At 34.7% G+C, this 14,942-nt stretch overlaps 1 protein-coding gene across 3 annotated transcripts in view; it reads left to right on the top strand.

The window, feature by feature from the left end:
- The window catches only part of LOC121728741, a 50,134-nt gene that overhangs the window by 32,391 nt on the left and 2,801 nt on the right, over nt 1-14,942 (top strand). For all 3 annotated transcript variants that reach the window (XM_042116983.1, XM_042116982.1, XM_042116981.1), the window contains 4 exons: nt 1,390-1,616; nt 2,300-2,801; nt 3,365-3,568; nt 14,334-14,447. In XM_042116983.1, coding sequence (XP_041972917.1) covers nt 1,390-1,616; nt 2,300-2,801; nt 3,365-3,568; nt 14,334-14,447 — 1,047 coding nt within the window. The remainder of the gene's footprint in view (nt 1-1,389; nt 1,617-2,299; nt 2,802-3,364; nt 3,569-14,333; nt 14,448-14,942) is intronic.

The following is a 14,942-nucleotide window of genomic DNA, read 5'->3' as shown; positions in this document are numbered from 1 at the left end:
CCGCGGAAGTAGTACCTATGGAATTGCCAAATTATATGCAGTAACGCATACGTGTGCGCTGCGCGTTACTGCATATAATTTGGCAATTGCATAGGTTCTATTTCCACGGACTAAAAAGTGCGTCACGGATAGTCTGTCGTCTGCGCTGCGACGATTTTTATGTTTCAAAAAACTTGAATTTGTAAAAACTGAGTTTGTTATGTTTAGTTTATATAACAATACCCAATTTTCTCAAAAACAAATTCTTCAAAACATTACATAATATATTACTTCATATTTAAGTACTGGTTACTATCTATTTGCAGCAAAAAACGCATTATTTTTCAATTATTCTGCTCAATCTCGAAAATCTTGATTCACGACCAAGATCTCGACCCGAATCTCAACAAGATCTCGAACTGACCAATCTTGATTCAGAAAAAAGACGCCAAGATCTTGAGTTATCAATCTCGGTCCAAGATTGCATTCCCTATCTGGGACTGACCATGTGCGGGACGTTTCCTCCACAGAGTACTTTATTATATACTGGTTTCCTCACTATGGGTGGGTTGCACCAGAGGCGTAGTTATAATTAAGGTTAAGGTTATGATCAAATATGGCGTTCATTATGGACTTTTACTAGGGATTTGACATTTCATTTCACATTTTATTATGGTTAAAGTTAAAGTTATAGTTAAAGTAAGTTGGTGCAACCCACCCTAAGTTTTCCTTCGCCATACGAGCGCCCGTATTAAATGTACTTGAGATCTGTCTCATTGGTACACGCCTCCACCTGGGATCTGACTTAAACCCTCTAGACTATGGAGGGCGAACCAAAGGTCTACCCACTAGACGCACGGACACTCTTTAAATTTGAATAAGAACGTTTAATGCTTTTCTCTAATTTTAGTAGGTACACATTACGTACTGAAGGATGATTTGCCTGTTAGTGATAAAAAAAGTGTAAAATTTATCGTCATATCTAGATTTCATAACGAAATATCAGATGTGTTATCACTTATCACATCGTACTTATTGATATGATCAATTCTGAAAAACTACACTTGACTAAAATGTAAGATATCAATGTAAACAATAATGTATTGGACTATTAGTGTACCTACTTAATAATTTCCAATAATGACAATTGATAATCTTAACATTATTTTTGTTTTTAAAGTACCTACTTGGTAATCATCAAACTTATCTAGTATACCTATAATACCTATTATGGTACTTGCAGCATTCTAAAGTAAGCCGCAGAAGCTATTTTTGTTTGCTACTACCTAATTATATTTTTACTGATTAGCATTCTTCCCAGTCGTGGTTCATTATTATTTTACTGTTCTTCGTTGTGATATGCTCGTTACGAGTATCTTTCATTTTACCCATTTTCTTTCATTTTCCCAGGCGATAGCAGCGATGAAGGTGAGCGGTCGTCTGGAGCTGGTGATCCGCGAGGGCGCGGGCACCGAGCTGGTGTCTCCGGAGAGCTCGGGGTACAACAGCTCCGCGTCGTCAGCGGCGGGAGAACGGAGCCCCGCGCCCGCTGTCCAGGGGATTCCCCTGGCGCCGCCCGCCGCGCTGCGACGCCGACTAGCCAGCGTCGCCGAGGAGGCCGCTGATAGAGCTGAGAGGTAATAAAAGTAGTCTTATAAACGCTTATACGGTCGAAGCCCTATTAGATGGTCTGACCGAGTACGCACTACGCTAGATACCGGCCTTCATGATCCCTCCATTCCACCAATGATCGCCACAGATGGCGTAATGTGGTCAGTGGTCACCTCTAAACTCCTAAAGGGGAATCACGACCCTAAGCAATAAGGAACACGACGAGAGGAGGAGGATAAACGCGAAGTCTGTTTGTCTAACCGTTAGCAGTAAGAGTATCTGTGTGTTACATCTTCAGGCGATAACAACTGTATGAAGACATCCAGAAAAAACTAAACCTGCCCAATATCGGGAGTATAAAGTATAACAATTTTTTTAGTCTAGGGCTTTATAATAATTCCCGCGCATGAATTAATTTCAACGCAACGAAATTGCGGGCAACTTCTAGGAGGGAAATAGGCTATACTACCATTTGATATAAGTAGAAAGTGCAATATTATTTTGTTACTGTTATCATCTTCCACTGCATCGGAATTGGACCGACTACCGCTGTCAGTATTTAGGATTTTTTAACGATGCATGGAACGTTGTACCACACAAAGCAACGCCATGTTGACGTTCCGTACGACGCGATACCAACGTGGTCAATCACTGATCAACATAGCTTATGTTAGTTGTTGTAAATAGTGAATTGTGCTGTTTGTTACAGATTAACGATAAATCGAATAAAACGTCGAACATGGGACAATTTGGACTTTAATTGGAAACGCGACGATGTTCACAACTTCGATATCCCGTCTGACATAGAGCCAGACTACGACTGCCCCAGTATACCAAACAACCCCCACACCTACGAGAACAAAGCGAATATTAATGTAAAGCCCAAGGACTATGAAAATGTTAAAGGGTTGAACAGGACCATAATAAACTTGACCGAGGACGGAGCGACGATACAATGTAGCTACGACAACAACAACAACTCTAACTATAATAGGACGAGTCATTATTTACCAAACCGAACGACGCAAAGGGAGGAAGAGAAGAAGACGATTTTCGTTGAAGTGCATCACATGGACTCAAATTCTTATTCTAAGACGCACTGCAGCTATCCACCACCACCGAAGAAAGAAATTGCGTGTGATAATACGAGCATGAATAGTTCTAATTCGTTATCTAGTGCCATTGCAGAGGAGATACAGAGAAGAAAATTAGTAAGTATTCTATCAGCCGATTTTTTGGTTTTTCATTAAAATTGCATAGATCTTTAACGCGACTATAATCAAGCTTAAGGTTTCTATTATAGTGGTAATTAATTTAAGGATATGTGTGTGTTGCACGGCTTGCACCTATGATTTATGAATGTAAACCTAACATACCGAGATGTAAGTTTTACCCTAACACATATAACATTATGGATCCAATTTAAATTGTACATAATCATAGATTATAATAGCCCAGTAAGAAATACTATTTGTGTGTGTTGCACCTATGATTTATGAATGTAAAACTAACATACCGAGATGTAAGTTTTACCATAACACATATAACATTATTGATCCAATTTGAAGTGTAAGTAATAAACACTATAACTAAGTATAATTTCTGTAGTCTGATCATGGGTAGCATTGTAACATTTTTATTTGTTCACAAATTGAAGGTGAACAATACAATATTGCAAAAAGTACTTATATTATCGTTACCGCAAAAACCTGTTCAACATTTATGTTTCTTATTAATTTTACAATATTAATCTTGATTTTATATGTTTGTGCAGAATAAGAAAACGCCTGTACAAAACGAAGAAACCACAGTGACGAGCAAAAAACCCAACATAACAAAAACATTAGACACCGACCAAAAAAAACATCACGATGCCTTGATGGATGAGTTCAAGAAAGTCCATAGGAAAATGTTTTTAAACCAAGAACCTGATGAAGCTACGAATATAAACGCTATAGAAAATAATGTCAACACACCGGTAAGTGATAAAATAAGACGTACCTATTTAACTTTTTTAACTATACAATATATTCTCAAATTGCTGAATTCTATCCGTAGCGGTCATTGACCCCCTGTCAAAAACTTGCCATATTTCATCGTTTTCTATACAAACCGCGTTTGACAATGAAGTCTGTGTTTCTAGTCTAAGGGCGATATCCTATTTTGTATACACGATGATTGAAGTAATATATTTCTTAAAAGTCTTAGAACTTATAAATAGTTGGAGATTATCATACTAAGAGTTACCTAGAGGTTTTTCAATGAATCTATAAAAATCTGTCTTTGTAAAAGTCCAGTTTTTTTCTAAGTTAACAGAATACAGTGCGAGCATTTTTCACATAGCTCCTAGACTTGAAAGGTCAATGACCACTGGCGCCTTAAATTATTTTAAGTTTTAACTAAAGAAATCTAATGGAAACTATTACAAACCTCTGGTTTGTTAAAATAGACAGTCACAACTAAATCTAAACTTTTTATTTAAAACGTATTTTTTACATTGTGCAACTTGTTTTTGCTAGAAATTATTTACATGATATAATATTATTTTGTGCTAAGACGCTATCTTTCACTCAAATTTAGTGGGATTCGGTTTGACACCACTTACGTTAATAACCTTATCGTTCGTTAACGTTAATAAAGGCTAACCGTATGAATACAAACTCACTCAGCACCAACACATAACCTTATTACATTGCACTTATGGGTGTATTAGTATGGGTGTACTAAATTTGTCTTCGGTTGTCGTGTCTGTTCTGTTACCCATTAAACATTTTAGTAATGTAAATAAATAACTAAATAAATAAAAAACTCTTTATTCAAACCATTAATGAAACAATTCAGATACAAAGAGGGAAAAAACAGTTTGAAATGGCGGCCTTACTGCTGGAAGCAGTTTCTTCCAGGCAACCGTAAACTTAATTACTTAAAAAAACAAATACTTAACTGAAAATATTAATTAAAAACATAGATATAAAAAATGACAAAATGAGATACAATATATAATAAGATAAATAAATATTATACACAAATAAATATAATAGATACAATTTCTATTAATAAATACTTACAATACATGTATACATACATAAATTAATAAACACATATAATATACACATAACATACGAAGAAGGAAATAAAAGAAATCAGAATTATAAGAGTAATGTTGTTTAAGTCTTTTCTTTAAAGTATTAATAGATTTGGAATTTTGTATGCTTTCGGGTATTCCACAGACGGATAGCAGAGACGGTGAAGGAAGATATATATATATATATATATATATATATATATATATATATATATATATATATATATATATATATATATATATATATATATATATATATAAATACTATATATAATAGAAATTTAGTATACAGGGGGTTTCGGGGGCGATAAATCGATCTAGCTAGGAATCATTTTTAGAAAATGTCATTTTATTCGTGTTTTATCGAATACCGAGCAAAGCTCGGTCAAATAGCTAGTTATAATTTATTTCCGATGTATTTATATAACTATGCGAAAAGTTATAACGAAAGCTAATTATTTAGCTTGCCACTAGACAAGCTAAATAAAATTAGCTTTTCTAACTTTAACTATACACTATAATAGTGCCTACTGTGAGTACAATGTACGTTGATCATGACGTCACTGATCATTATGAAAACCACGGAATATAATTGGACGCTGTTAAGCATTCGTGTACTAACCCACACAAATACGTATTGAGTTATGAATGCAGTATGTTCTTCAGATGATTTAGAACAAGACTACATTCAAAATTTAACAACAAAAAAAAATGTGGGTTAGGACACTAACAGCGACCATATAACACTAGATGAAAACCGTCATAGAGATAAACGATTCCTTATCACGCAAAACCTTAATCTTAACTAAACCCTACTTAATGCATAAACGCTCTGAAAATCCTCGTCTGGGTAAATATTTGCTCGTAGAGTAAAATTATCGTTTTCTACTTGCGTTAGTGCATTTTATGAAGAAGGTTAAGCTATTATAGATTGTAAGTACAAGTAGCGTTCAAACATCTATCTCTATTATCTCTATAGGTTCGTTCTCGAACCGGCGCAGTTGCAGGCAACGTATTGTAGGACGTCCTGAAAGTATTTTAAGATTCAAATTTAGAAATAAAACAATTTTTAGTTTATTTATATTTTATTTTTTCTATCATAGTCGCAATTTGACGTGGTACGGCACGGCTCGGTAATAAAGTAGAAATCCCAGGTATTTTTAACCGACTTCCAAAAAGGAGGATATTATGTTCCGTGTTCGTCTGTTTATATTTTTTTTGTGTAGCTCTCTTACGCGGCTCGCCGTTGCCGTGGCCGTTATAGCGTCTGCATACAATAATGATTTCCTATGTTTTCGTGACAAAAAATAAAACGTGCACACTGCACGACAACATTATAAAAGCATTTTTTTTAATTGTCTTACAATGATCTTCTTCACAGGTGTTCAATTTTGATATTTTTTAAATAGTAATACTTTTATTACTAAGTTAGTGCTGGATACTTAGGTATTTAACTCTTCGATCGTGGAATAACGAGACACAATAGCTTATCTATTGTTATCGCGACCGGATGCGGCCGCTTAGGGCTTCATGAATTTAGAAATAAGGGGTTTTCCAATAAGGACTTGACAACTTTTTTTTCAAAATAAAATTAAAACCATGTAAAAAAATTTAGTATCGAATTCAAGTATAAAAAAAACATTTTTAATGGAACTCGACTTAGCTCATATTATGGTCACCGCAGGCCCGTTTGCTGCAGCGATGATTCTTTAAACCCAATTTTCTATGACTTTGCCACACATTTCGGCTATTTCGCGTTCAATTTTGGCTCTGAGCTCTTCCAACGGTGTCGGCTTATCCAACGACTTGACGCAGCCCCTAAGAAAAAATCTAGAGGCGTTAAATCGCAAGAAAGAGGCGGTTAATCGACTGGTCCATATTTTGAGATAACACGCTAATCAAACTTGCTCTTCAATGAATCGATTGTAACGTGTGATGTGTGGCTTATGGTGCCGTGCTATTGAAACCTCATGCTGTCCAAATCCATATCTTCTAATTCGGACCAAAATAATCCATAATCATGGTCAATCTGTCAGTCTGCTAGGGCGAGAATTACGATCGAAAATCGGAGTTAACGCTCTTAAAGTAGCGGCCACCGACTCCTTTCTGTAGCATTTTTTTAAGATTTGCAGACTTTGTTCGTTCGTGTACTTCACCATGATAATTTTTTTATGTCTAATGAGTAAAATGACATTAAAAGTTCGATGTTAAGTGAAAGGGTGCGTCCACAAACTAAATTCAAAGTTGTCAAGTCCCTATTGGAAAACCCTATAATAAGTAATTTTGGCCAGCACTGCCCTTGACGAATATGGCACCTGATAATTATTATGTATTTAGCCGTCATGATTCATGCATACTAGACCGAACACTCCAGCTAAAATGTTGATCGTCATGGTATTTAGGTAATTGGCCATAATTACAAACAACTTTTATTGCCTAGCGCGTTTAACATTCTGCTGTATGTCGAAACTCACAAAATTTTGACCTACACCCTGTTTATAGTTGACTTTCCAATATTTTATACGTAATAGGTACGGTGGCCAACAATAGAAATATCATACGAGAAAAAATCTTATTAATTGAACGACAATTAAAATTCTTTGCAAAATTAGAACAGCTAAGTAGAGTTAATTACGTAACTGCGAGCATTAGAGCGAGCAAAACTGGATATTATAGCAAGAGTTACTGAATGTTATGCCACTCGAGCACTCGTCCGACGGCCTTTGATCACTCGAAACAAGTGAACGAGGCTATTAATAAAGACGAACACTATCTATATTGATTTGTCACACGTCTATTGCAAAATTAGCTACAAAAGTGGCAATTAGAAATAACAATGTAACCGATTTATTGCAACGTTGGTAAATAGTAGATAACCTATATTTTAGCGATTACAGCCTGTGGCTTAGATTGCAATGTAGAAGATGCAACGTAGGTTTTATTCCGGGTGGTGACAGGTGACGTCAACCAGTCAGGTTTTTCTCTAGTTAGTCGCTCAAATGTTCAAGGAAAAATCGTAAGGAAAACCGCTAGCGAATCTTAGAAGATTCATCTTTAAGACCCATGAATTTCGATCAGCACGCTTCTGTTTGCTAATCAATTTCAGTCCACTGAGGTCAGAGAATGTACTGACCATAGTGAACAGTAGCCCAATTTTTCTTACCGCGATTGTAGTGATGATGATGATGATGTACCAGAAATATTTCATGTTTGTTATTTAAATTACGTACAAAATATCATACTTTCATTGTTATAAAGCTGCTTCAAAGATAAAGCATATGTAATAGATGATTTACTTGAATGTAGTTCACAGAAAAATCTGCTCAGTGGTGTATGAATATGATCTGGTTACTTGTAATACATGTAGTTTCTTTTGTAACATTTACATGAAATATAATTTAATTAGATAGATGCGGCTACTGCAGCGTCCGGTATCCGGACTGATTCAATTTAGATAATGAATAATGATCAAATCATTTGATACCTGTCGGCTTTTGCCCGCTACTTTGTTGCGCTGAATTATTAGCGGTTTGAGAGGACATGAAGACACCAGACGGACAGACACACTTTCGTATCAATGAAATTAATTTGGCTTAAGATTTTAACAGGTAATATCATACTTAATATAAGTATTATGTCCTTTAAGTAAAACCTTTTATGATTAAGTTCATCTCTTATATATAAAATTCTCGTGTCACAATGTCAGGCTGCGTACTCGTCCGAAACCGCTTTACTGATTTTAACCAAATTTTATATACATATTCAGTGGGTCTCAGAATCGGCTACTGGGTATTTTTTATATTGATAAGTGCATTTGTTGAATAAATAATAGTAAATTATAACAACTCGTGACGGCGACTATTGTTTGTGCGACGGGATAGCGATGGACTTTGCCATGGTGACTTCAATAAATTTAGTCACTTCAATAAAATAATACGGGCGTAATACTAATAAATGGCAAAGAAACGTTTGCCGGGACAGCTAGTATGAGATAAAATAAATAGGTCTAATTATACATAATATTATAATAGAATATTGTTTGAGAAATATTGCTTACGTTAATTGATCTTTCAACTATTCGATGACGAACCAACGTACATAATTCTACTTCTACCGTCTACATAATACTTGTATAATTGCACGTAACATAGGCCAAATTCTCATGCACATTTCGCTAATTTAATAAATAATTTGCTAAATTTCCAATAATAATGAATTAATTGGAAACATAATACATGTTAATTGTAATACTCAAGCAATAAAATCGCGATGCTATTAAACGAGTAGAGGCAATATAAAATGCGAGTAACTGTTTTATAATGGCTTTGCAAAACAACTTCCTATTGTCATTAAACTGTAAAATAACATCCGGACAACTATTCATTATGTAGTTGTTACACGTTACTGACAGACTCGCTAAGAGGAAAAGAGGAAACTCAGCGAAACGGACTCTACAGACATTCATAATAATTAATAATGTAATTTTGTTCGAGATAATCGGAAAATTAGATATTGTAGCTAACAAAATATGTTTGTAATCCTTCCAGTATTTACAAAATATCGTCCGCAACTATATTATTATTTTTAACCGACTTCCCAAAAGGAGGAGGTTATACGTTCGGCTGTGGATATTTTTTTATGTATGTTCAACGATTACTCCGCCGTTTATGAACCGATATTCGATTTTTTTTATTTATGGTGTTATATTTGAAAAAGGTTATGAAAATCAGTCACTGGAAACAAAGTATTTTGTATTGATTAGTCACGTAACGTAACGGCGTCGTTCTGAAAGTAGTTTGCGGTGCGAGTTTCATCGATTTTGTTTTATCCGTCGGTCTGGTTTGTTGACCAATTGATCCGTTTAGTGGTACAGTGATTTTACATGATTACACCTCGCACTGATAAGCCCGAGCCGCGTCGGTCGCCGCAGTCGCCTACCACGTCCGCGCGATGCGCTTCGCTGCCCGCGGGCCGCGGCGAGCGCTGTACTCGCTCGAACGCCGGCGACACTGCACGAGTCGCTCCGAAACGCGATTTTCCGCACATTAAAAATAATCGACGACCTTCACACGTGTTTGCATTGTAATTCCGTTCCACCCGGTGCATCGAGATCGAATTTTTATTAATAACGTTATGATGTACTCTAAGAAATAAAAAACTCTCGCCGACAAGATGAAGAAGAACCCGAAATCCAAGCCTCTATTCACCATCCAATGTTATGAAGTAAGTCATGTGTTTATTTACATATTCACGTATGCAAATATGATGTTAATATTATTCTTGAATAACTTTGGATCATATTTTTGCGTGTAATTACGTACCGAGTAAAATAAGCAATACATTACTTAGTTTAGGAACTTGATATGTGTGTGGATTAGTGTGTTTGAAAGGGGCTCCTGGCTGGTGGCTAGTGGATAAATAGGATTTACAGGCTTAGGAGCTTACCTGAAGCTCTATAAATTGTATTTAGGGGAAGTGAAAAGAATTTTCCGGCCCTGAAAATATGGTGTTTTAGTAACAAACTACGTTCGCCTCGAGATTACATTTCGTATCTATTGCTATTCAGAGGGCTTTAAAATTGGTACACCGGTACTATACAAAAGTCTGATACTCCATAGGGAAGTCCCTATATATTGTCTAGGTATAATTATTTACTGTAGACTGTAGAGACTAGTCACTTCCCAGTGACTAGTTCCAATCACCTAGCTCATTTTTTCGGAGTGACATCTTCTTTTTGTGGTTGTAAATAAAACCACATAGGTACAAAACACAACGGAATAAACCCGGCAAATAATACTTATCGAGCCGAATTTGACTATCTAACTACACACTTGACTGCGATAAGGAACGACAAGTTAGGTTACTGGCAAAATAAATATAAAAAGTTTGTTGAATTGTTTGTCTTTATCAACAAAAGTTAGGAAACTTATAATTTTTTTTCTTTTTATAGAATCATCCTTTCCAATTTAAATATCAAGAGTGTCAAGTTTTACTTAGAAAAAATATTATATTTGCAGAAAATATAGACGTGTCAATGAAAACCCCGATATTACACGATATTTTTAAGATTGATTATAATTTATATGAGAAGTTACCAGTTGAAATAAAACCAAGGCGGTCTTATATAAAAAAATAATTCTGTACTAATTATCATAAAGTACATTAGATAAATATTATCTTCAATTAGTAAATCTTATGAAACCTTCTCATTATACAGAAAACTACGAAACTCTACATATCACCACGCACTTGGCCGCTTATTTATTAACATAATATATTATTTCGGTCTCACACTACACACTACACAATGTGTTATTCATATTTTTAATACAAAAACATCTTAAGTTTTAATTACCTATTATTATTATAAATATGTAGCATAGTTGTATGTAGTACATTTTGTTTCATTGTAATGTTTACACGGGGAAGAAAACTACTCTACCTGAGAAGTTGTCTGCAGGCTGCAGCTTATTCGCAAACGGCTCTCTACCAATCCTTAAGGGGGCGACTAACCCTAAAGTGTCGATATTATAATTAATTTTTATACTTGTTAAATAAACCCCGAATTGTTTCTACTACATTATATTTCCGAGAATTCGATCTGAGCAAAAACACGATATCTTAAAATTTTCTCGATAGTAAAAAATCACAAAGATGCATCTAATTTTCAAGATTTTTTCATTTATTGCCATAACCGTGCATTGGACTAAGTTAATATTTTAACACAATCTTAATATATATATTTCTTGTGTGCGTGTGTATGTGACTGAACTCCTCCTAAACGACTGGACCAATTTTGATGAAATTTTTTGTGTGTGTTCGTGGAGATTCGAGAATGGTTTAGATTTACAGTTTGGTCTACTGGAAAATGTTTTTTCAATTAATTTCTTATTTATAAGGAGTTGTTGATTTAGGAATGTTTTACATTAGATCCGGCGGACGGCGCTATCATCGCATTCAATATTATTCTATTTCAATTTTAGTTTGTCCTGACAGATGGTGCTACGATTAATTTGAAAATTTTGTTATTCAATTCATGTGCTGATTAAAATATTAAATAAATAACACATAGGCTACAATTTTAACCGACTTTCAAAATGGGGGAGGTGTTATGTTCGTTTTCTTATATTCAACGATTACTCCGCCGTTTGTTAACCGATTTTCAAAATTTTTCTTTTGGTATATAGGCTATCATCCCAATTTGGTATTATATTCAGAAAAGTGGTGATCTGATGAAGTATCCATAAGTAATCGAGGGAACTCCTCAAAACTTATAGGGAAACATATGGTGACTTCGGTTTCGTGAGAAGTATTCTAAGCATATGCTACCAACAAGTAAGATTTTGCACCGAGATATACCTGGTATACCGTGGTTCGGAAGGTGCTGAGAGAATTCCTGATTCTTTATAGATACAAGTTTGGGAATTTCGGCGTTGTTTTAAGAACAGAAAGCATATGCTACTATGCAAATTACATTCTTCATCATCATCATCATCATCATCACTACCATATTATACCATTTCATAGTCTTTTAGATCGAGACTCGAGTTTGTCAAGCAATAATTAAAAAAAATCTATATCTACCTAATATTATAAACCAGAAGAGTATCAAGTCAATAAAAGCCAGTCAATCTCAGAAACTACAGGTCCGATTTAAAAACTTATCTCAGTGTTAGATAGATTATTTATCGAGTAAGACTCATCATTTATCGAGAAGGTTATATTATATTATTACTCTAAGACTAATACGACAGAAGAAACTCAGGAAAATATGGGAAAAACGGGGAAAAATATTTTTTATGGGAAAATGTACCTACGGATTCTGCAAAATTTCTAATTTACGCGGGCGAAGCCGCGCGGGACATCTAGTATTGTATAAAATTCTTTCATTGAGAGATCGACTACGGTAAATTATAAATATTATGTTTTAGACAACAAGGACTAAATTATTTAGTTTAGTGCAAAAAATATCATTTAGTTTTATAAATCATTTAGTTTAGTGTAAAATATCTGCGAAGCTTAGTTAGGAAAATATGAAGCTTAATTTTTTTATATTTTAAAATATCCCTACAGACTTACCTAACCTTTGAATCGTCAGTGCTTTATATGGGGCTTCAGCTGGCTGACAACTTCTTTGGGGTATACTAAACATATATCTTAATCTGACAGATCCGATGACATTTCAATATTCAAAAAAAAATTAACCCACCACGTGAGAAATCTGATTTCTATAGCATGATAACAAGACACATGTCGGAAGCCTACACTTGTCCCGAAATTCCCTCTTCCCCTCCCCAACTATTATAATCTTAGTGGATACGCCACACATAATTACGGTGCTTAATTAAGTATGATTAATTATTAAATCAGCATCCCATGAATGATCTTGAGAATAATCTTAGCGGTAAGAGGTTTATTAAACTACGACGAAAAAATTATTTATAGCGCAGGAACTATGTCCTTTTATCGAGATCAAAGTATATACCTACCAAATTTTATTAAAATCCCTTTAGCGGTTAAATCGTGAAGACTGAAGAGGTAACACACAGACACACTTTTACATTTATAATATCAGTATGGACGTGGGGATAAGTTAGTATTTCAAAACCTTGCTGTTAAAACGCCGAGTAACATACCTGTTTGTATTTGACACATTTCTAGGAAACACCGTCCGATAACATGCGATCGATAAACAAGATACCCGCGTCGAAAACGGAAAAACAATGACTACTTTATACTTATTCTTATTTTCAAAAATGGCTCCTTCAATAACTACTTTAAAATGTCGTTTTCAGTACAGGTACAATATTATGTTTACATATTAGGTGCCGTGTGACAGTCTCTGTAGACACAAAAAGTTTACACTGGATTATATTATTTCTCTGTAATCTGTATAGCATAATAAATTAATAACCATATTCTTCGGTATTTACCACTTGCTATCAATTCCATACTAATACATAAATAACGTACGTCTGCCTAAACCGCTCTTAAATCAAAATTGATAAGGTGGTTTTTTAGATAGAAGAATTCAAGCACTACAAAGTTACAGCTAGGCAAAGACTAGTATTTCTATATTAGGTACCATCGTCTTATACATTTAACATACTGCATGATGCATAAACAATTTAACGTCATTTAGGTGTTTATTGTTTTTCTTATACACCTTGACTGTGGCCTATGATACCTAATCCATTACTACTTACGTTGAATCTTTTATCTTATGTCATGATCATGAATGATGCAACTAAAGTTCAATGTCAATCAAGTTCAGCTTTAATGCCTAAAGGCTAAAGCGTTTGTTTTTTTTTTTCTTCTTGCTCAGCTTTAATGCCTAAAGGCTATAGCGTTTGTTTTTTTTTTTCTTCTTGCTTATCTTAAACATAGAAGTTACCTGAATTGTAATCGTTGACGTTAAAGTAATTAATGTTTAATGATAAAAAATTAAGAATTAAAAAGTTTTATAGTGGTTTATACAGTTGATACAAAGTGTGACGTCGTAAGGTCACATACCAGACAAATACAGTTAACTCATTGATTTGTTTCATATTTATTCCCCTATTATAAAATAATGAAAAACTTTTGCATCGAATAAAACCAGTAGTAGTATCTCTTTATATTGTCCTTGACTATTATTTACAGGCTGTTTTATTTTCAGGACCGCCAAGTTAACTCAAGTATACGAAAGGAGAGTACAACGACAGAATTAACGAATGGAAAAGTAACTCCGACCAAATGTGAGCTCGACCACAAGCCACCGCCCCCTCCGCCGGTAAGTATTGAGAGACAAACAAAAGGAAATAAAAGGGTTTAAAAACAGGAATACCGCACACAGAGAGATTTTATGATTACCTAATAGGTGACGCCAGCAACTCCGTTGCGCCAAAATTCGTTTATCGCGCGGGAACCGTACATTTTTCCGGGATAAAAAGTATCATATATCCTTCCCGGGACTCAAACTATCTTCATACCAAATTTCGGCAAAATCGGTTTAGCGGTTTGGGCGTAAAGAGTTACTCGTAGTAGTAGAGTTTAGTTTTTTTTATCTTTTGTTTATCTGTGAAAACTTGTAATTGGCCTTCCTGTGTGTGTCATTTTTACTTGTTCTTGTGTTCTTGTTAGCCGTAAGTTTTCCGAATTCCATAAAATAAAGTAAAATAAAATAAAGAGGTAAAAGACAGACAGACAAACAGATAGACGGACAGGCACACATTCGCCTTTAAAGTTCTATCTCTCTCTATACAGGGTGTAACAAAAATAAGTGATA

Source organism: Aricia agestis, chromosome 7 (genome assembly GCF_905147365.1).
Source record: "Aricia agestis chromosome 7, ilAriAges1.1, whole genome shotgun sequence".
NCBI lineage: Eukaryota > Metazoa > Arthropoda > Insecta > Lepidoptera > Lycaenidae > Aricia > Aricia agestis.
The sequence above is the reverse complement of the archived record's forward strand: the minus strand, read 5'-3'. Positions and strand labels throughout refer to the sequence as shown.